At 40.3% G+C, this 23,823-nt stretch overlaps 2 protein-coding genes across 16 annotated transcripts in view; both read right to left on the bottom strand.

The window, feature by feature from the left end:
- Window positions 1-11,304, bottom strand: part of plxnd1 (plexin D1) — a 104,492-nt gene extending 93,188 nt beyond the window's left edge. For 2 of the 4 annotated variants that reach the window (XM_032558079.1, XM_032558236.1), the window contains exons 1-2: window positions 9,884-11,304; window positions 6,902-7,078 (exon numbers count right to left, since the gene is read on the bottom strand). In XM_032558079.1, coding sequence (XP_032413970.1) covers window positions 6,902-7,078; window positions 9,884-11,095 — 1,389 coding nt within the window. In that variant the 5' untranslated portion in view covers window positions 11,096-11,304. The remainder of the gene's footprint in view (window positions 1-6,901; window positions 7,079-9,883) is intronic. The other 2 variants (XM_032557997.1, XM_032558152.1) reach the window with 2 other exon arrangements.
- A 4,109-nt stretch (window positions 11,305-15,413) lies between these two features.
- Window positions 15,414-23,823, bottom strand: part of tmcc1a (transmembrane and coiled-coil domain family 1a) — a 46,902-nt gene continuing 38,492 nt past the window's right edge. For all 12 annotated transcript variants that reach the window (XM_032553430.1, XM_032557629.1, XM_032554142.1 and 9 more), the window contains 4 exons: window positions 22,876-23,133; window positions 21,991-22,682; window positions 19,449-19,584; window positions 15,414-17,496 (listed from right to left, as the gene is read on the bottom strand). In XM_032553430.1, coding sequence (XP_032409321.1) covers window positions 17,182-17,496; window positions 19,449-19,584; window positions 21,991-22,682; window positions 22,876-23,133 — 1,401 coding nt within the window. In that variant the 3' untranslated portion in view covers window positions 15,414-17,181. The remainder of the gene's footprint in view (window positions 17,497-19,448; window positions 19,585-21,990; window positions 22,683-22,875; window positions 23,134-23,823) is intronic.

Below are 23,823 nucleotides of genomic sequence, written 5' to 3'. Positions count from 1 at the left end.
TTTGAAGGATATGTTTGTACCCAAATGTTTTGTACAAAACCTCCAGCTTGACGGTAGAAACTTCAACTCAGCAAGCTAAAAACTTTCAAGTCTGACAGAAACTGCAAATATTGGCAAGTCTTAAGAAAAAAAAAAAATCCTTCAAATAATTTTAGCTCATTACTTAATTTCCTAAATATGTTTTTATCATGTTCTATCCGCTCAAAAACATTTTAAGAGATTATTTGTTTGAGCAATGTGCCTAATCTTGCTCTGCCGAGCTGTGCTTTATCTACAGACTGGCCGTCTTACAGCTCAAGATAATAAAATGGTGAAATATTAACACGTACGCACAAACATATGCACACACTCACACATAAAGAGCGCTGTAGGAAAAACAAACAGCGCTGAGTGAGACTTCCTGTCACGCTAACAGAGAAAGCCCTTATTTCTGTAATTCACTGGTTTTCTCTTCAGTGGAGACATCCTGCCATTCTAGGGAACTGGCACGCTGAGTGACACTTTTATTGACAAGCATGGGCACTGTCGCCTCTCCATCTGCGGGACATGCACAGGGCCTTAGAATAGCATTTACACTTTTAGAACTTTTTCAACTTTTTTTTTTTTTGTCAGTAATTTGTATTACTGGGATTTTGCACAAAGCAGTGCTTGTATTTTGAAGTGGAAGGCAATAATAGATCATTTTCTAGATTTCCATATATGAAACACTAAAAAGGATGTTGTGCATCCACACTCAGTCTTCCTTTTGCTTTAGCTACAACTGCAAGTCTTTTGAGGCATGTCTCTCCCAGCTTCAAAAGGAGCGACACTTTGGAAAACAATTTTCATGTCTTACAGCTGTAGTATGTAACTTTTATAAAAGAAAATATGGTTTTAATATATTTGTTAATATGAGACAAATAGTCTGTGAAAAAATAGAGGTCTTCTGCCTTTTCCCACTGCTCCTACAGCCTGTTCCTGTTGACGGGTTTATTTAAATATCTAAATTTTAGACAGGACTGCTTATAGTTTTCTTTCAGCAGAGGCCTTCTTCTTCCCACTCTTCCATTAAAATCTGACTTATGCTCTAACCAGTTAACAGATTCTTCCATCTGAGCTGTGAATCTTTGCTGCTCCTGCACACGTACCACGGAGTATTTCACTGCTTCTCTGACAATGTTCTCCTTAAAGGCCTGTCACTTTAGGTCAGGAGGTCAACAACCTTTGCACCTGAGCAATTTTTTTTCTCTTTAAAATTTATTTAGAGCCAAAAATGCTGGTTATTGTGTAAGAGAAGCTTGAAGTAGCTTGTTTTTACAATATCTACAATAAGATATTTGTTTAGATTTTCAAATTAAAGAACATTTTTTATATTGTTGTTTATTAAACCTTTACACAAAAGAGAATGGATATCTATTCTTTGGTGTAAAATTACGTTTTTATAGAAAACGATGCCAAAACAGCACAGTTTGCAACCATAACACAAAAGAATTACTAAACAGAAATATTCTTTACAGTAAAACTTCAAAGGACGGCATTTGGTTATTGGCTTTACATTTTAAAGCACTGATCAATTCCTCACCATTTTATCTTATCAAAGTGGAGGATCTGAAGAGTCATTTTTGACCCACAAGTTGGAAATTCCTGTTTAGGTGTCATATCTTGACAGGTTTGTTGCTGTACTATACGCTTTTTATTTCCAAAACTTTGAGGCCTTTACAAAACACTTGCATTATTTTTTTATTTAAAAAAAAAAAAACAAGCAGCTAAATTTTATTTACTATTTACATGAAACGGATTTAGTTTGGGGTTTTCAGAGTAAAGGTTACAGATACAAATGAGCCCCTCATTTTACAGATTTTCACATTCTTTTGTCATTTTCTTTCCACTTCATTAGAATAAAAATATTTACATTTCTGGCGGTAACATGTCAAAATGGGACAATGTCCAAGAAAGGAGAATATTTCTGCATTGAACTGTATGAGAAAACAAACGTCACCACCTGCTGAGCCAGCCTGGGTAATTTTAAACCGAAGCAGACAGAAGCTTAGTAAAGCCGGATGAAAGACATTGTCTCAGGCTCCAACTATTGCTGTCATTTTTAAACGCCACCCACCACTTCTATAAGCACACACAGTGGGGATAGTAAGCAGCTGTATTGTGTCTTCAGCCTGCGCCCCAGTGACTGTGAACACACGCAGAGAGTGACACAGCGAGAAGCCTGCAAACAGCGGCCCACACACCTGGAAAGGGTAAAGAATAGGAGGTGAGCTGTGGCACAAAGCAGCACCCGGTCAGCCAGCAAAACACCTGCTGCACTGGCAGGTCGCTCTGACTCCATTCTCTATCTATCTTCATGCAGATCAAAGGCTCTATTCAACCAAGGAACGCTCAGCTGCTGTGCACTCATTTTCTCCTGTCCTCTCTCTGTGTGAATATGTTTGGATGTGTACAACCAGGAGAATAAAGATCGATAGAGGTGAGCCAGCAAGAGAAATGTAGTTGATACCAGATACTAACATACACTGCATAAAAGGTCACATTATCTTTCTTTAACCATAGTCTTAAATCAAAATAAACACTTCCAGTTGATTTTTTTTCTATTTTCTAGATGCCAGAACATGCACACCTGTGGATGAAATTTAAAGCATCGCCTCAAAATACAATAAGGAAATAAAACACACAACAAAACCAAAAAACCTTAAATAGATGCTGGCTGGAACCAGTTAGTTATTATTGACAGGAGAGACAGTTCTGAATGAAGTTGGGCTGAAAGACTAATCTACTCTAAAAGCCAGACTACCACTTGGAAACACATTCAAGGACAAAGACCTTAACCTTTTTGGGCATGGTTTGGTATGTGTTCAGCTGTAATGATAATTTTAACATTTTGTGGAAAAAGATGGGACGCTAGCAAACCTGAGAACCATCACTATGTGATGTACAATGTAGACAATATCATGTTGGGAGTGTTTTACTGCAGGAGGGACTGGTGCACTTTTCAAGAAGATGGCATCATGAGGAAAGAACTGGAGAGGAGTTGACATATTAAAGCAAAATCTCAAGGTTTCAATCAGGAAGTTAAAGCTTGGGTGCAAATGATCCAAAACATACCACCATTTAGGTACAATGAAGCATATGGATAGCAAAGTCATTCTTTTGGAGGAAACATCAGAAAACTTTAAAGTCAGTAAAAGCAGTCTACAAACCTAACTCGGTTACACCAGTTCTGTCAGGAGGAATGGGATAAAAAGTCCTGCAAACTATTGTCTGGTGCTTATAGAAAGATATGAAAACTTATTTTCAAAAATCCCACCCTTATTATTCTGGGGCAACCAGAATAATAGCAAACAGAAAGGGCTTTGTTTATCCAAACTGACTTAAAACAGGAAATGTTTAGTATGATTAAATCTTTTTGCACCCTTTATTTCAATATCTGTAGATAATATCTGTTTTCACAGTGAATCAAAGGTGTATTTTTTTTCTATATTTGAGTCTGAGGTGAAACAAAAGTGGAATCACATGGGGGCGGGGGACAGTGGAGCGATGAAGTGAGAGAAGGAGGGAGCAAATTTGGATGTGAGAGAGAGAGAGAGCGATAGAGGCGGAAGCTGCCAGACGCAGGAAAATGGAAGTCAGTCGTAATGGGGAGGGAGAGACTTCATTAAAAAAATGCATGTAATTACAAATTACTTCAGTGAGGGCTCTCTCAAAGACAGTAAAGGAGGTCTAACTTAATCTGAACCACTGCTCCCCTGTGTTTAGTCTGAGCCAAACTCACAGTCAGAATCACATTACACACACTAACAGCACCATTAACCTCTGTAACAGCTCTATCCTCAGGGCACACACACGCATGCACAATCATCACCACACATACTAATACGCACACAAACAATCAGAGCCACATACAGCTAAAAAGCACAAAGCAAGTTTGTTGCTGCAAGGTCACCGAAGCACCACACTCTGGATTTAACAAGGTTGACGCACACATGCATAATCTCAGGGTTTGTATCCATCTAAGTAAACACATGGAATCACTAAACCTTCTCGCAATGGCCTGCAGACAAAGTCAAACACCTACAAAACACAGTCGAACCTGTAATCAGGCAAACAGACTCACACAAATACACACTCAGTGTTGTTTAAACCACTCCGACCAATGTGGTGCATCTGGTTTACAGCAAAAAGCCTCGGGAAAAAAAAAACAATTACGACAAGCTCAGTTGGGGCCAAACAATGGACCCTCCCACCCCCTCTAGCTCCCAGCAGTATGGTTTTAATGCTGTAAAAGGTACAGAGCTTGTGCAAAGCAAGCCTTCAGAGTCGGCTTGCTTTGTTTCCACAGGCATCTGAAGACAGCAGATTGTTGCGCTCGCAGGGATCTCAGTCAGGGGCGACTGGGAATGTGACTGAGACAGGAATTAAGGAATACTGCTAATTAGACACAAGCTGGATGGTTAGTGGATGTGTAAAAGCGGAGGTCTCGGGCCAACACATGGCAGCGCTGAGTCATGCGTCCTGACTGAGTCTCGTTAAAGAGCTTCTCTCACACAATAACCAGGTCTGAGGAACATTAAAGCGCATGATTAGGGCTGCTTAGGGATGGAGTGGTGACAGAGCTGAGAAGATACAGGATGAAAGCAGATAGTCCTGCTTGTTCTCTGAGTGTTTTCTCACACCTTCAGCTTTACCGACAGCTGCGGCAGCCACATCAGAGCATCCGTGCGTGTCTCCTGATCCAACAGTTTTTCCAAGCTTCAAGGCTCAATCAAATTAAAAACTTGAGCTCCTTTCAGAGGGACCATTTTATACAGCAATAACTCTATGACCTGAGGAGTTAGTGCTTTTAGTCCATTTTTTACCCATTGCTCATAATTCTTCACTGGACATTTGTAAGGATTAAGGCATCCTAATATTTTTTTGTATTGGTGTAAGGAGAGGCTAGCGTATTTTACTAGGATTTAGATTAACATAAATTAATTCATAGTCGCAAAGCAAAAACAGATGTATATAATAGTAAAGTTTTTCTTTAAATTAAAGTCTGAACAACTAAAGTGTGCATTTGTGTTCAGCCCCACCAAGTGTAAGTTTCTGTCCAGATATGTCTCTAACAGCTTTGAACATCTATTTCCACCAATTCTACTTTACAAAATAGCTCAAACTCAGAGAGGATGAAGAGAGTCTCTGAAGATCAATTTTTAAGTCTTGAAACAGATTCTTAATTGGGTTAAAGTAAGGACTTTGACTAGGCCTTTTTAATACACACATATGCTTCAGTCTGAAACACTCTTTGCATATGTGGTTGTTTGTTTAGTTTCTGATTCTACTGGAAGATGACCCTCCACCCTAGTATACCCCAGCCTTTATAAGCTCCATAGATGTCTTTCCTTAAAATATGATGAAGAAGCCTTTAAGATGAAAGGTGAAACACCTTCAAGAACAAAGAGAAGAAATTCATATTGTTTTGCAGCATTACTTTAGGGTATATTTATTTTCACCAATGGACATTTGGAATTATGCTGCATTTAAGTTGTCTCGCTATTCAGAGCTGAGAGCTGGAAATGATGTTGCCCCAGGATGAGAGCATCCTGGTTACAAGTCGGAAAGCATCAAGATTTTCTGTTTCTTTTGCAGCTAACTAGCAAAACAAGGCAAAAACAATATATTTCTCTTTCTGTTTTTTGTGTTGAAACACAAAGGGAACAGATATTTTACAACAACATGTGTGCCACTGGTTTAACGAGCTACACACCATCAGAGGTGCATAGTTGTCGGTTTATACTGGCAACATTCATTACATTCTGTATGCCTGCAGCCATATTGAAACTCAAGGTTGCTCTGCGAGCTCTGATGTTCCCGGTCTGAGTTCCAGCATCAGCAGGCTGTTTTGTTTTGCTTTTCTGACCGGGAACCTGGAAAATCCAACTTTTCAGTATAACGAGAACTCACCATTACAGCTCTACAATATGTCAAATCAAAGTTGTCATCACAATTCCCATGTGTGTAAATGACTATTTTACTGTAATATTTAGCATGCTGTATTTTAAAGGGAGGTTATTAAGTAAAACTGACTTTTTTTAAGCTCTACGTCATGTTATGGCATTATTACGTTATCGAAAAATACCAGGAATGTTGCTTTGGTTCGTTCATGCATGTTTGAGTAATTCTTGCATTTTTAGCAGACATTTGGGATGCCTAAACGCTTGCTCTCATAAAGTAATGCCTATTTCCATAAAGCTAATTCTCGGCACTGCAGTCTCCAGCTGAGCTTCCACCTCGGAGAGCTCCTCTACCCCAAGACTCCCCAACTCAGCTATTGACTAGCAGCAGCAGCAGTAATTAGTTACTTGAGTGTGTTATAAAATGGCACCATGTGCATGGAAAATACGCAATGTCTCCCCTTTAAGAACCAAGCATTCAAAGTCTGTATGCCAATAATATATTCGGCCTTTTGGAGGAATTTTCCTGGCACACGATGTCCATAATGATCATATTTTTTACCAGCTTTGATGCAAAAATTAACATGGTTGGGAGAAGAGATAGTGATGAAGGGGGAAAAAATTAAATATTGTTGATAACAATCAGTATTATGACTTCAATACTGCAATACTATCCCAGTTCTATATATTCCAGATATCATTCAGCCTTATTTGGTATTATATATTTGTCCTTGGCTAACAAGCATAAAAAAATAATGCAGCAGGATTTAAAACTATTTACACCTCAAATGCATATATAATTAATAGTAATGTGTGTTCCACTAGTACTGACATGTATCTTTTTGCTGAATGTCCCATTTTTCAGCTTAACCACTACCTAAAATAAGTTCTTCAGGATAATATCAGGAGGGGGTCTAACCTTCAGAAATGCATTCAACAAACGTTTCATTCACCCATAATGCTGCGACAGTGGACCTCACCTTATGAAGACATCCGTTACTGGTTCCCAGAAATACCACAGTGTGGTTGTGCACATTATCCACTGAGACCGAACTGAGGTCTTGGAACTCAAAGAGAGGAATGGCCCGAAGGGGCCTCCGTAGAGCCAGAGGGTGCTGCAGGTGGGCGGCGCCGCAGTCCAGCTGCTCAGGCTGCAACTGGAAGGGAAGATGAAATGAAAAAGAGATCAATCCTCATCAGTTTTTCACACAGATTAGAAGACAGGACAGCACAGCGCACAACAGGAGCACGGCGTGATTAATGTCTGGTGGAAAGCAAGTGGTGTGTGATAGGAGCTATCACTCTGGTGCTGCTCGTTCTTCTAAATTACTTTGTGGGCATGTCAGTGAATACTTGAAAAGGGATTACAATGCTCTTCAACACTCATAAGACTTTGCTTTTGTCAAATCCTCGGTAAGCAGTGATAAAACATTAGCGCCACGCTCGGATGAGCACCAGAATCTACTGGGAATTTGCTGAATATTTTAGAACATGCTCAGCCAAAAAGGAAAAGAAAAGAAAGGAAAGAAGTAAAAAGAAAAAGGAGGGAAAGAATTAAGAACAGTGGATATTTCTAGCGTTGTTTCCCACGGGCCCCTTCTGCTCACAGCCTCATCGCTCTTATCATAAATTGTGTCTGACTTTCCCTCAGTGCTGGCCTTCAAACTGTCAAACACAAAAAGGATCACGTGTCCGCAGCCAATAAACGTAAAACCAAAGGGACTAACTTTTCTCCGAGAAGTATTTTTATGACATCAAAAGTAGAAAAACAAATCTGGACTAAATTACATTTGAACAAGAAGTTGTCTATATTGCAAGGGCCTGAGGACCAAGTAGGATGTTAGATCCATTCAGAAAACGGGTCATGGATGGAGCGGCACCGGGGGCCACAGACAATAAGGCGGTGCTGTGGAGCAGGGCAGCTCCCTGGTCACGCCACAGCATCCTTTGACCTTAACTCTGGCAGTATGAACCACAACAACAGAAATCTGGAATTTCATCACATTCCCGATTCACTTTGCCTCCATTGTGTGACGGCATCCAAACAGAGGGTAAATATAGTTTCCAGCATTGACGTTTCCTTAAGGGCAAATATTTAGCCTGGTATGTGAGTGGAAATACAAGATAATGTCTGACCACGGGACAGCAACAAAGCGGCTATTTGTACTCGACCACTGCAACAAAATCTGTGGTTGAGCTATAGTTAGCGGCAAAAACTCACAAGAACAAACTGCAGCAGAAAAAACATAGTAAGCTGTTAACCCTTTCTGTGCTTCAGATTTGATAAGACAGAGAAGAGCGGAGCTGTTAGATGTGAGTGGCGTCTGAACATTCCCACAACCTTTCAAGTGGCTTTAAAGAGCTTTTTATCTCTAATGACCTTTATTTCTTACATAGGAGATCCTCTCTCTGAGCCAGGAGCCTCAGGGCTCAGGAGGTTAACTTTCTGTGTGAGATACAGTTGTCATGTTTGCTCCCTGAGGAACTACATTGCCCTATGTTTCATATGTAAACAAATTCTGTTTCTATGTTTACAACATAAGAATAAAACAAAACGTGTGGATTAGATATCCAAGCATAAAGTAAATTGCAAAAGTATTCATAGTTCTTGATCTTAGACCCACAATTTTTTGTGTATTTGTGATAGAAACACACAAAGTGGAGCCTAATTATAAATGTGTAGGGAAAAAGGTGATTTAAAAAGTTGGAATAAGTGTTCTGTTGAGGTTTGTTTATCCTTTACGAGATTACAAGCATCTGTTGGAAATAATAACCTTTAAGCAGGTTTTAACCAAACTTTTCCTTAAGCTAACATTTCTGTCCTAGTCATAAATGTAATATTTTTAATTTACAGAAAACAGGCTTTAAACAAACTAGTAGTGAATTAACTTACTGAAATAAACAAAGTGTTTATATTATAATACTTTAAAATATTGAGCTGTAACTGAGCATGATAGTTTATGTTAAGGTTTTGTAAAACTAGTAAATGGTCTGGGGCCAGGAATCGAACTGGGAACAACTGCATTGAGGACTGCAGTCACTGAATATGGCGCAAAATGCCACATTGCCATTCCGAACATTTTATTTTGATTTTTACAACTAAAAATCTAAAAAGTGTGGTGTGTACCTGTAGTCATCTCTCTGGGTTAGTATTTTATAGAGCAATATTTTGTACAGTTACAAGTCCAAGCTTTTATTTAGTACATAAAGAGACATCAGTTTTTACCAGTACTTGTTTGGAAAAACAGCTCAAGCTCTCTCAGATAATGTTAATTAAATCTAATTAAGACAACGGTTAATTAGATTTAAGTCTGGACTATGCTTTGTTGGAAGGCCAACCTCCAACCTTCTTTTATGTCATTTGCAGATCCTAACAGGATTTCTTCTGGGATTTCCCTGTGTGTAACTCTATCTGACTTCCCTGTCCCCACATCATGCTGCTGACATCACAGTATTTCATCTAAAGCATGTTTTGTTCATGATGAGATGCTGTGTTTTCTGTAGCACAAAACAATTTGTCTGTTACATTAGATTATATAATCAAGTGGAAATATTTGACTTCTGAAGCCAGTTGGTTGGGTGGAATTTCATTTATGGGTATCTCAGTAAAGGAAAATATAAGTGTACACCGCACTTTTCAGATTTCTAACTTAAATAGACACTCCAACCAATGTGGTGCATCTGGTTTACAGCACATAATTGTGTTATTGTGTTTCTTAAAATCCAAGTAAATGAAGTTCCAAAAAGTTCCAGGGTGTAAATAATTTTGCAAACTGTTTATTTTTGTAAAGGCGTTATTTTTTCACAAATTCGGAAATAAAAAATCTGGGGTTTTTTGTTTTGTTTTTTCTTATGGCGTTTGTTATCCTATTTTTGTTTTTATGGCATTTGTAATCCTAGCTTATCCAGTGTATCGTTTTTAACTTGCTCTTTTAACGTGAAATAAGGTAAATGAACCTTACCACTATGTTTCCCTTCTGGATGCAGACGGCTCCGGAGCCTTGGATCACGCTGTCCAGCACCTGAACATCGCTGCTGGGGGAGTTGGAGCAGTTCCAGCGGCCCTGTCGGATCTCCGCCTCGATGTCTCCAAACTTGAAAGCGCACAGCGCAGACTTTCTGTCCGCCTTGGAGAACGCTCCAAACAGATAGGGCTCCGGGCCCCCACCGCTCCCTCCGTGGACCTCCGCGGAGTACACGGACACCAGGCGGTTGTGAATGTTCCCGTTAGCTCCACACTGCAGGGGCATCTGAATGTAGGACTCGGTGAGCTTCTTACTCTCCGACCCGGTAGACTTTCGGGGGATGTCGCTGTCCAGACATATCCGAGCCAGGATGCTGTTCGGCTGGCTCTCCTTGTGGCCCATTTTGGCGTCATTGTTAAAGGCGATGTAGGAGTAAGTTTTCTGAATGAAGGCGTGAACGAAGTTGAGTTTGTTTTTGGTTTTGACCTCTTGTTTGATTTTGAACACATTATCCTCAGAGGGGTTGATGTCATAGGTGAACAGCCTGGATAGATCCTTGATGTTCAGGGAGCGGATTGCGATCTCCGGCGTGTTCTCAAAGCGCAGGTCCTCCTTACTGTGGTTCTTTGGGAAGAACTGGGTCCCAGCTCCTGTGTATGTGGCCCCGACTAAAAGCCGGGTGTTCCCCCCGTGGCTCTTGAAGATGAGCCCCACCGTGGACGCGTTCGGGTGATTCGCAGCGATGTTCAGCATACTGGGGAAGACGGTCTTTTCGCCTCTAGGTGGGAACTCCACCGCTATCTCTGAAATATTTCCCATCCTCCTCAGCTCGCAGAAGCCTTGGTACACAGATCCACACATCACCACGACCCCCTGCTCCCGGTCGAGCTTCAGGAGCTTGTTGTAGTTGTCAGTGAGGGATTTGGGATGCTCGCACGGAGCCTGGGGCAGCTGTGGCGCATGGCACAACAGGTTGTCCTCCACCGGCCCCGTCCTCTTCTCCACCTCCACGGTCAGGGTCCCATTGAGCTGGTATACCGTGTTGACAGTGGCCAGGTAGACCCTCCTGGACACCGGATCCACCACGAAGTTATTGGTGAGGTTTGGAGACGCGAACGCCTGCTGGATGTGCAGCGCGCTGGCGCTCCTGCGCGTCTCCAAAGTCAGGACGCCGAGGAGCAGGACGGCTATCTCCATCGAAGGAGGCATTCTTCCTTCTGACCGGCTTCCGCGTGTTCTGTGCCGAGGGGTGCATTGAGCAAAGACAAAAATGTATGTTTGTTCCGACGGCGACAATCCGAGAGGAAAGGCTGTTTCCTGCTCAACGGCCGAGCCCAGAATGACGCGATAAACGAGTCGTGTTTCCTTTTTCAGGCTGCCTCCTCTGCCTCTGTCCCCCTCTGCCCGCCGAGCAGCTCAGCAGAGACACATTAGAGCAGTCTAGTTACGCATTTTTCTTTAAATAAAACTACTTAAGTGTAACATTTTTTTTGTGATGCGCAATTTACAGACATTCTCTGAAAACAAAAGTTTGTAGTAGTCATGTTTCTCTCAAATATTGATTAATAAAGAAAGCAATACCAATACATTTCTAATATAATAAAACTTGCTCTTTCACAGAAGCAGGGGTGTCATCTCATTAACCGTGATGAATGGTGCTGCCTCCCTGATATGACATATACTGTCCTTTGAGAGCACTCTGTCTGCCTGATTGATCTTTGCCCTCATATTTTCGATTTTATTATCAAAACATCAACTCAAGTGCAACAGCTGTTAAAAATACGCTTATTTCAACTTTTACAGTCACTTTTAAAGTTCACACACTGATGTAAAATGCCAAATTTTGCTAAATTACCAGAATGAGATCGTGAAAGTAACATTTTAAAAAACTTTTTACACCTTTAATGTGTCATGTATCCTGTGCAGCTTTGCTGAAAACATGGAAATCCATTAGGGAAATACTTACAACAATTAAAAAAGATGCAGCAGTCTGGTGGCATGGATATGAAAGCACTATATTTGTTTCAAACACAGCATCCAGACTTTTTTATGGGAGTCATTCAGCATCCCACATCTTGGTTTACAATATTTACCCACTCAGATTTGCAAAAGTGTTCCAAAACTTTCAGATTGTGATGATATCTATTTTAAAGCCACAATCTTTAAGGAACCCCATATATTTTTGATTAACTCAATCTAAGCTGTTAATTGATTTATTTTGATGTATGCTTAAGGTCACTGTGAGGCTTAGAACTAAAATCAACTTTAATCTTTAGCTCTCTACCAGACACCTGAATGTCAAGGGTTGTACCTGTCTGATATTTAAACTGTTCCTTATTTTATTCATTTTGACCCAAACTGTTTATTTCCATCAACCCACATCATGCTGTTGCCCCCACCATGTTCCACTATGGCTATTTTGTTCTTTTGATAATACGGACTGTTGATTTTTGTGCCAAATACTTTTTGTGTAGCATCTAAAAGAAAATACTTCTCCCTTGTCTTAAGTCATAGACTGAACTTTTAAAGTTCACACACTGACCTTGTGTGAACTTTCAGAAATTGAACTAAGAAAAGAGTAACTTTCTTAAAACCTCTAATTAACTGTCTCACTGAAAACATCTAAAAATAATTTATTAGTGCCCTTCTCCTGACAGATGCACTGATAGACTTTAGAGGCTCTGTTACCTTTCTGTACCTTAACTTTAAAGATGTGATTTTTTAGGAAGATTCTACTAGAACAGCTGGACTGTTTTTCAGGTTAGTGACATTTCAATAGAGGATGTTTGGCATGTACCCAAATAGATTGAATGCTGGTCAAAGTCTCCATAGAACAAAGCAACAGTTCAGTCATTTATTATGATTTTTAAAAACCTGGTATTTTTTCACACAAGCGTGCAAACTAATGAGATCCTTTTGAATACAGGTTGCCATCAAGACCGCCATCCTGGTATTGTGGTTCCGCTCATCTTGAGGTTAATGACGGGTCACCGTCCCACCTTCTGTGCTCTCCAAATCGCCCGACTCTCAGATTAGTTCTGCAGATCCGAAGGGTTCCGTTTTGGGCACAGAAGGCGCGGTAAGAACCGTGAAAGTGCAACCAGATGGACGCGTAAAGCGCACCTTTCCGGGCTCTGACATCTACTGCGGATTTCTTTCAAGTCATAAATATTCAAGCCCAAACACATGCGACCCCCACTCCAAAAATATATTAGAAAATGTGAATATGGTTTGCATTTTTGAAATCGGGATAAAGTGTGCATATGCTCACATCTCTAAATAGAATACTTGGTTGTGGAACCAGCGAGTGAGACGCTGCATAAATCAGCTCGCAGGCGAGCCAGAGAAGTGTTATCTCTGAATACACGCAATAATTAAAGTTGATGCTAAATCGTGTGGAATCGCCCTGTGCCAATTTAACGTGGACTCCTCTGGGGACAAAACTCGCTCTCTCCTCTCTCCTCCCTCCCCCCGGTCACTACTTGCAGCTTTCAGCTGGACAGATAAGTGCACCACGCGTGTTTTCCTTGGCGCACAGCCATGCGCATCAAATCTGGCTGCGTGGAAGGGGAGGAAAGTGATAAAGTGCAACATCATTACCTTTAAACTGCACGACACAATGAGTAAGATGCAGGTGAACCGTGGTAGGTGTTTTAGGAGGAACGCAGCCAAGATTGGGTCAGACGGGTCAGCATCAAATACCCTCAGCCGGCCGTTAAAATGCAACGGCAGTAAAACAAGGAGGAGTTCACGCATTTATCATTAGAACACTCCCAGTGGTGACCCATTTAGCACATAACCTGTTTCCTTCTTGATAAGGAGCAACAGCTATTTATGTTTGGACCCCATCTCTCCTGAAGCACACTATATATACGCGTTCATGAGCGTCTGATATATTAGTGAAATGCCTGATGAAAGTGCACCATCTAGTGGCTGGAATATAAAATCTCTAAAAGTACAAAATTCTGAAAACAGTTACCAGATATGGCTCATCATGTTATTGTAATTGATACGAAACAAATGTCAAGTGACATGTTCAAGAGGGTTAATATGGCAGGCAGCAGAGGGTGAAACCATGTGAATCAGCATTGCTTAGACATTTTTCGCTTACAGTAGGAAGCCAGAGTACCCAGAGAGAACCCACATATGCACAGGGAGAATTATGTAAACTTCATGCAGAAAAACCAAGAAAGACTCAAACTGAGGATCCCCTTGGCAACAGTGGTACCATCTGAGCAGCCCCATTTAAACGCTAAACATCCTAGATTTACATTTGAGTTCTGAGATAATTTTACATCACAAATAGAAACAAATATATATTTTAAGTAAACAAATAAAATAAATGGCCAGATTCAGGTTAAGAACTCTCTTTCCACTCCCCGGGATACTCATACAGATTAGAGGTTTGGCTCGATTAAACCTGCAGGAATTTGTCACATGAAAAATCCAATAAATCCTTCAAGCTTCTCCAAATTCGATGGCTTCATCCTTAGTTCATCACACAGATTTCCAATAGACTTCGAGTGACTATCCTGTCCAGCACTGATGTGTGTCTTAATTTGATTTTGAAAAGGATTTTCTTCTACCTAAATTTATTTTGTAGGGAGACTCTGAAGGGACATTGAAGGGAAAAAAAAGCAAAATTCTGGTGCTCACCAGAAAGTTTATTTTTTCCTTCAATGCCCCTTTAGGGGCTCCATATTTATAGGCTTCTTAACTTTGTAATTATACTTTGTAACTTTGTATTATTTTTGTTTTAAAATACCAGAGTTTGCCAATTATTTTACATATCTTTTTCTGTCCAATGACATCAATATAAAATCTGGTAATATGAACATTAACTCAGTACTCAGGCAGCATTTTATGGAATACTTACTTTTTCTTGAGTAAAAATATGCTGAAGTAGTGCTACACTTACTTAAGTACGGTTTCTGAGTATTCTACCAACCTCTACCTAAATAATCTCCATCAATGATCTCTTCAGAAGGATTTCCACTTCTGAAGAAAAAGCCCCTTTAAAGTTTGGTGCTAAACATTCAAACAACATTGTCTGGCCCGATGTCATTGCCCACACCATGTATACAATACGAATGGCTCTACATCCTCAAAACACAATATCAAAATTGAAATTTGGTGGTGATAAAATCCAGTTTTGGAAGGATGAGTGAATAAATGTGCCAGGACATCATTTAAATCCCCCTCTGGCATTTTAGAATGTTTCAAAATAAAAATGTTGACGTGCCCCATTGTACCTGGTTGTACTCTATGCCTTGTAGATAAAAATTGTAATAACGGGAGCGTGCCGTGGTGGCGTAGGGGTTAGCGCGACCCATATTTGGAGGCCTTGAGTCCTCGACGCGGCCGTCGCGGGTTCGACTCCCGGACCCGACGATATTTGCCGCATGTCTTCCCCCCTCTCCTTCCCCGTTTCCTGTCAGCCAACTATCATATAAGGGACACTAGAGCCCACAAAAGACCCCCTGGAGGGGTAAGAAAAAAAATTGTAATAATGGTTGGGAAAAAAAGCTTAGTTGGGAATGCACTTTATTTATTCCACACTTAGAAAAGGACATCAGAAGGCACTGAAGTGGTTTAGCACACAACCCTACATTATAGGTGTTATTGAAAAAGTCATGCAAGGTTAATGGTCAGCTCACTCAACTCAAATGCTCTTTTCCTCATCCCAAAATAGAACAGATGAATAAATACATTATACATTTTTAAAATCTGTTTATCTTGAGGGAATCCGAGTTTACAATGATTTTGACACAAAACCTTCTGAGTTCTTCTTTGTTGGTTTTCTCGTCAAACCACGATGAGGGTGATCCTGACGTGAGTCAACTTTTCCTTTTCAAATCTCTATTGAAGATTTGTTAAACTTCAGCCTGACACGTGCTGTCACAAGCAGTGCTAAAGTGCGGCTGTACAGTTTTGATGATCAAGCTCATAAATCTGCCACTGAAAGTCCAGGAGGCGGTGTGGGGGGTTCTACTAAATCATGTAGAGCCTCTGACTTGAGAACTAGGAGCTGCGTCCCTGACGATGTACATTCATGTACATTCATGCCATATGTGAAAAGTGCAGAGCATTGCCTTAGTTGTGCCAGTCAGCCCGGTTTCAACTCAAGTTTGGCACTGGGTGTTTACAAATACAGAGTTAGTGCTAAAAAAATAAATAAATAACTGTTCATATGCAGGGAGAATGTTTTAGTACAGTGTTAAAAACAGACAGTGTGTGCATTTGCATTGTAGTGGAGATTACTTGCACTGTCGATATTAGGCAGCATCATTGCTGATCCTGCCGAGACGGGGCTGGATGAGCACCAGCGGTCACTTTTCCCTAAACTGATCATATCAAATATGGCAGGTGGGAGGCAATTATCCTGCCAAATTGATTTTAGATGGACAACAGCGCTCCGTCATTGCTTTTAGCAGCAAAACCGGTTTGCATGTAATTTTCTTAATGACAACAAGCGGCTTTGTTTCCGTGTTACACATATGGCAGATGCTTGAGAATCAACAGATGTTCTCTGTTTATGGGTTGTTTTCTTTTTAAACGGCAAGCAGCATGTCTTCTTAAGTCTTCATCTATCATTCATAACCTTCATTAATCAAGTTTCTTCCACTTAAAAAGGGAGCTAAATCAAAGCAGGTGATCTTAGCTATCAGAAATGCTAAGAAAACACAACATCATCTTAAGTTATCATGACACAAAAGCCATATTCAGTCCTTCTGAACCAGTTCTTCACAGCAAAAATGGACCAACTCCCAATAAAGTTCATAGCCATAGTTCAAATCTACCAAGCACAGAAAGGTAAGAGTTCTCTTCTTCTCCTAAAAGCAATCAACCACATTCCCACATGTCTCTAAAATTAGACTGAACCTTTAGGCTGAGGCGTCAGCCCAGTTTCCTGACTAAATTCTCCTCTGTGTAAAAGGAGAAGGTCATAATGCTACATGGTACTGAATAAAATAACAATGGAAATTAAATATTATTAGAAATAACATTATAATCAATTAAACTCCAAAGACAAAACAGTAGAGTTTTGCATCCTGTGAGGGATAACACCATATTGTTTCATTTTAGAACTGTAAACAGTTTTCTCCTTCCTCAGTTTGAGTATCATCAGCTGTTCTCCACCTCTTCCTCTCTATCTTGGTTCCAGGTTATGTCCAAACGTGCTCAGAGTGCATGGCCAAGCAGCCATCTCAATGTAATCACATTCTCTGAATCTCCTGTGTGACTGCAGTGACAGTATAATCATCCGGCGACACCAAAGCAAAGCGCCAATCTGGTCATCCCGGGGGCTGCAGTGCACGATGCGTGTACCCCGACAGCGCGTCCCAGTTTCGCCACAGGAAGGCAAGCAGGAGAACAACGATGATGGTGGAGACGGAGCGTGAGCGCGTCCTCATCAGCGGGACCACACAGTTGGCCACAGTTGAGACAAAAACCAGAAGGACGGCCATAAGGGCCAGCAGGACATTGATAAGTTTTCCCAGGAGGGTCCGGGCTGTGGCATTTTCCAGCCCCTCTAACTGGTCGACCTGCTGTTGCTGCTGCTGGAGCTCCATCTTAGAGATCCTGGTCTGACACGCTTCCAGAGCATCCTGTGGAAAATGACACCCAGAAGGGAAATGGTCAGCCAAGAAACCATTTTTATAAATAAAAACAGCAACTTGAAGTAAACATACAACCCGCTGGGTCTGCAGTGTTCTCATTAAAATGAACCACGCTACACACAAGTACTTACCATGTTTTATGTTTTAAATCATACTAAATGAAATGACCTGTCCAGGGTGTACCCCGCCTCTCGCCCGAAATGTTTGCTGGAGATAGGCACCAGCACCCCTCCCTACCCTTCTAGGGACAAGGGTGTAAAAAAAATGGATGGATAATACTCAGATCTGCATGTCAGACAAGCAGAGTTTCCAAAACCTGGGTTGTCAGAGAAAGAGATTTTTGTCACAGTTTGGTGTCAGCTGGACAACAAACAGGACATCATCCGATTTGTAACATCAATACTCATATTGACTCAGTTGAGAGTTCATTTTTAAGCTGTTATTTTGTCTTCAAAATTATTCATAAGGTTAATTATGTAGGTTAACAACCACAATATGAGAAAAGCAAAAGCCAATAAATAATGTGTCAATTTACCAAGCTCAGACACACATAAGATTTTAGCTATAAAAACTACAACGCAATGAAAATCACCTGATAGGTCAATGGCAACCATGAGCTGCCCCTTTAATGTGGATAGGCAGCTGTGTAATTAAGTAAATTATCATGTGACACATCACTTTTCAGACTGACGTGGCAACGTTTTACAGCAAAAAGAATCCACTTCCACAAGATAAAGAATAGAGAAACATCAATCATCCAAAATGTCTAATCAAATAAAATTTGATTGAATGTCTTTAAAGATATATAATGTCTTTTTAACTGGTAGACATTGCAGCTAAACTGGTTTGAACCCTCTTATTCCCACTTTAACATTGCTGGATTTTTTACTTCTTATTTTTACTAGTTTTTGGCAGACTAGTTGAAGTTTTCTTTATTTAAGACTTTTTAAACCTTATTTATAATTTTTTTAAATTATTAATTTATTTATAAATTTCAGTGGGAATAACACCATTGCAGCCTTCGTCATTATCCTTCTGTAATTTCATGATTGGCTGGTTTCTCTTTGTTTTGGTTTTAGTTATTATTATTATTTTTTAAATATAGCACCTTAACAGTTCAACAACAGACCAAAAATCCATATTACATTGAAAAACGGGTTCAAAGTGTTGATGGAAGTGATGGAAGTGCATAATTCACAGGTTTCTAGCACTCTCTGCTGTCCGAGTAAGGAAGAGCAGCCAGAAACAGCTTCAGCTGTGAGTTATGGGGAGACATTTACCCAAAACTCTAAAACTCAAGTCCATAACACCAGCAGGGAAGCATAGAGTAACATGAGACTACTACAAGGAAATGCTTTTGTTTTGGACCAACAGGATTCTTTAGATAGATCTTCATATTGACAGTGTTTACACTGTCAACATGGAAGGCAAGATAGAGCCACTGACTGTTGCAGGGTGTGTGCCCACCTCTGTTTAACACGTGTCTGACCAGTCTGTAATACCTTACCACTGCTTAAAATTGGAAGCCACACATGTACAACATGTTGTAGTAAAGTACCTACAACATAGGGCAGTTGTAGCTCCAAATAAATAAATAAACAGTTTAAAAGGAAACAGTAATTACTAAAAGCCAGCACATTGTGAGTAGTCAGTTATCATTTTTGGCCTATAAAAACACTTGATAAGTTTGTGGGGCGAGATAAGAATATGGAACAGAATCTTCAGACACACAGTTAGAAAATAATTTATCTAATGAATAATAGTTATTTTTACTAATAAACATTTCAGCTCCAGTCAGAAGTGAGACCCATCATCACTGTACTTTATTACCCAGCAACTTAAGAATATCTTAATTTATCTACATACTACGTTGCAAAATAATCATACGTTTTCTTTTATCATCAGTGAAGTTGTTGTGGACATAGGTTTGATGGGCACACCTGGATGTCTCGGGCTCTCTCGTAGAACTGATAGGCGATCTTCTCCTCCATACTGGCCAGCTCCTGTTTGAGGTTGAGGATCTCGTTCTGATGAAGTTCCGTCAGGTCGTTCAGCTGTTCCTCCAAACGCTCACACCTAAAGACACATGTAAAGAAAACACACGTGAGTTCCTGAGCCATAATTAGCTTAAACCAAGAAGGAGGAAAAAAAACCCACACACATGCAAGCATTAGCAGAAACAGGCCAAGGGGCATTTGACCACATGGCACCTGACTGAACTGATGACTTGTCCTGATAAGATTAGGATGCGCTTACTCATCTCCTCATTCAACTGGCCAACCACAGGGAGAGTTACCAGAATGAGACTGGCCAATGGCATGAACCCAGTGGGAGGAGGGGGATCTAAACTCCTGTTTGTTTGGGGCTCAGACAAATGGACTGAATAACCATGATTCATATGATTGTTTCTTTTCAGAAATAATGATATACAAAAATCTCTGGAGTTTCAACACCCTACAACTACCTTTTTTTAAACAAATTGTTGGGACATTTCAACTTTTAGAAACCACCCTGTCCTGAAAAATGCTTGGCAAAGGTAAATTCTACAACGGCTTCAGTTTAAAATGTCTTTACATTAGAGCTCCTTAAAGAAAAAGTTTAACCATGTTAAGACAGTACATTTTGGTTTCTGTTGCTTTTATTTCTTCGTTTTCAGTGAGTTGAAATGCTGTCGGGCTTTAGACTGAACAACAATAAAAATGAGAGAAAATTCTTAAGAAATTTAGATGGGCTATTAAACCCAGCATGATCTAAATTCAAATAAAAATGTTCTCAAATGTTTTGCTTAGGCCCAAGCATAAATTTGTTTTGATATTTTGACCTTTATTTTGAAAGGCCAAGAAAAACTCCTTCCTCATGCCTGCTTTAAATCCATTACCAATATCTACCCTACATATGCACTTTTTCAACAGTGTTTTGTTTTGTCCAAACAATTCTTTGTTCATCAAGTTCAGTGGTTAGTCATCTTGGTTCCCAGGGCTTGTTGTCTTACATGTTTCAAATGCGTCCCTGATCCAGCACACCTGATTTAAATGACCTCCTCCGCGTGCCACCAAGTGCTAAAGAGGCTTGTTAATCACTTGTTCATTTAAGTCAGGTGGTTGAAAGTAGAACCTTTAAAAATCTAAACAACTTAATGTTTTCCCCTCTTCATCAATGCTCAGTGAAGGTTTTTTTTAGCTTTGTTTGGAAAATTCAACATAAACATGTTTTAATGCCCCGTTTAGGCTTGTAAGTGCTGTGGAACCCATCACAGTAATCAAACCCATGAAAGATGTAGGCTTTTATTTTAAGGAGTATCTGTAGGCTTTAATTTGAAAATTAAACAATAATTTTTTTGATCATTGTGCTAATCTTCTATTTAAATGCATAACTTACATTTGAAATAATTGGAACTGTGAAATATAGACATTTTTATTGTGTAGAGTATTTATTGAAATGCTAACTCTAATTTCATACTTATTCCAATAATTATCCAACTTATAAACATTGAGTTTCTTTCTTTGACGATTATCTGTTAGCTTTATTTAGAAATTTCAAATAAATCCTTCGTTAATAGCTGGAAGAGGCCCAAAAGTTGAAAACTAATTTTTTATTATTCAACATACCCTGGACTGAGTCTTTTATTTCAAAGAGTATTTGTTAGCTTAGATCTGAAAATGTTAAAGTAATGGCTTGTTATTTCCATGAAATTCATGATTCTTCATTCATTGCTTTGGCTGGAAGCAACAACTGTGATTTACTGAGTTGGTGGCATTTACTGGATATAATAATGTTGGAATTAGTTGCTGAAGAATTATATTATCTCTGGTGGTTTATGGACGGGTATTTCCCTGCAGACAGGCCAGAAAAAACCTGGTGGTCAGTCCTTCATGGTGGAAATGACTTTAGCCTTATTGGAAAAATCTGACTGCTCTGGGCCGGGACATTTTAGGAAGAAATATGTCCAATATTTCTTTATCTGACCTCATTGTTTGTGCCCTCATGTTGGAACATTCTGGAGGAATGTGAATGTGTGTCTTAAGCCCAGAGTCTGAATGCAGGCCGGGGGAAAAGAGTTGATAGAAACATGAGGGTGTGAGTACTGAGAAGACACAAGGGTGTGGATGCATTTGTCACCTTATTAGAATTACAGATTAGATGACAACTGCTAGCTAACTACAATAAAAATTATATTACAGTATAATCTGTAAAATTTGTTTGACAAAAGGTCTTATTTTTAACAGTCAGTATAAAAGGTGCATTTCTTTATTAGTAATAAGAGACTAACTGCTCTATAGATAGAAACCTTTGATAGAAATGCAATTACCAACAGAGATGACATCACCCGGATGTGAATAAAGAAAATGTGTTAGCAGGTGCTTCCCAGTTTCCTGCCGGTTAATTCTAGCAAATTTCTTCCCAACCATTGATTGTGATCATGTAAACCTCTCCGGAATGTGTGACACAGACTATGACATTCTTGAATGTTCTCCAAGTTACCTGAAGCGTTCCTCCTGCAGAGCTTGCATAACGACTGTGTAGTCTCTCTGATAGTTGCTCTTCAAACTGTCCAGGCTCTCCTCGAGCCTTGTCTGACCGTCCCTCAAGTCCTGCACCTCCTGTAGCAGCATGTCTAAACTGGAGCCCTGGCTTCTCTCCAGTGTGTTCCCCTTAGAGCTTGGAGGACCCCCAGGAGCCCCAGTGGTGCTGTTTGCCCCAGCTGAACCCGAAGTAGCACTAGAGCAGTCATCGTCACTTATGTATTTGGGACTCAACTGGAGATGATGGCCAGCATTGGTCAGGGATCTTCCGCCACCACCAGTTACCCCTTCTTCCACCGAGGGGTCATCTAACGAGTCTTTGAGGTTGGGGATGTTGTCGGCACTACCAAATTTGTTGCGAATGAGCGAGGCGATCTCCCGTGGCTTGGAGACGACAGCGCCTGCAGCAGAGTGGGTGGCTTGGGAGAAGCTGGATAGGCCTCCCTTCACGCTGTCCACCACGCCCTCGCTAAAGCCGCTGACTTTGGCACCAACGTCCTTGAGGCCCTGCTGCATGTCCCGAAGAACATCTTTGGGTTGGCGAGGGATTCCATTGTGCTCCACTTCCCTTAGCTTCCGGTGGTAGTGCTCAAGCTTCCTCTGCAGCTGCTGGATGGTCTGCGCTGACTTCTGGTTCTTTTTCTCAAACACCTGCCAGGTAACAGAATGCATTAAATCACAAAGAATGACACATTTTACTTACTATTAAATGCAATGTGCAATCTTCTTTTCAGCTTAAAGGCATGCACAAATCGATTCAACAGAATTTATTGTGATGAAGTGATTGTGCAAATACATCTGATCAAATTTGAAACTAAATAATCCCAAACTTTTGGTACCGTACCTGTTTGATACGCGTGCTTTGCTGTTTGTCAGCATTGTTGGCTAGTTTGAGGTATTCTGCAACATTATCGTCCCTTGCCGTCTGCTCAATCTTAATCTGCTCTGTGAGCTTGAGGATCTTCTGTTGCAGCTGAGCGATAGCCTGTTTTGTGCGCTGAGGGTCAGGTGTGCCATCCTCACCCGAAGGGAAAGAGCTGTCTGCTCCATATGAAACAGCGAGGGGTGTCTGGCCCAACCCGCTCACCTCTAGCCGGTCAATCTGCAGCAAACAGAGAGGAACTTTAGAGTGGGTAAAGGGGCATGACGTAAGGCACTTGAGTAACTAGAAAAGTTGCATATTGTTCGTTCTTTTTTTTTTTTTTTTAATTTGCTGACATGTTTTAAAAATTAGGTTTCTGCTTTTTCAGGGGCCTGCAGCTTGGAAAGCGGAAAGTGAGACAGCTGAAAAGGCAACTTATGGTCAGTTTGTTTGAAGAGGAAGATGCCAGTTATTAACTTCCCAATTATCAGTATATGAAGAAAAGAAACTGGAAGAAATAACTCATCTTCACACAAATCTGAGGTACCCACCCATTGGTGTACTTCTTGTTTTGTACATGCCGCATGTTGGTAAAATCTTGTAAATAACTGTTATTTTCACAAAAATAGAAAACAGGCTCTTAATGTCTTTCTTTAATGTTTTTTTATTTTATTTTATTTACCAAATAAAGGGTGTTTTTATTTTTATAACAGGTAACAAGTCTAACAGGAAATCTCGGCTTTATACAGTTCTTGTGGATTACTTTCCAGACTGTGACCTAATTTTGTCTGGTGCCCTATAAGTATTAGTAGAGAAATCAAAGTCACCATATAAATTGAGGTTTTTCTACAAGAAGTCTACCTGAGATAATAATGAGTCTATCACCTGCAGTCACAGGCAGAGGATGTGATTCATTTCCTGAAACACCTC

This window comes from Xiphophorus hellerii, chromosome 1, assembly GCF_003331165.1.
Source record: "Xiphophorus hellerii strain 12219 chromosome 1, Xiphophorus_hellerii-4.1, whole genome shotgun sequence".
In the NCBI taxonomy this organism is placed as follows: Eukaryota; Metazoa; Chordata; class Actinopteri; order Cyprinodontiformes; family Poeciliidae; genus Xiphophorus; species Xiphophorus hellerii.
This window is presented reverse-complemented; position numbering and strand designations above follow the sequence as displayed.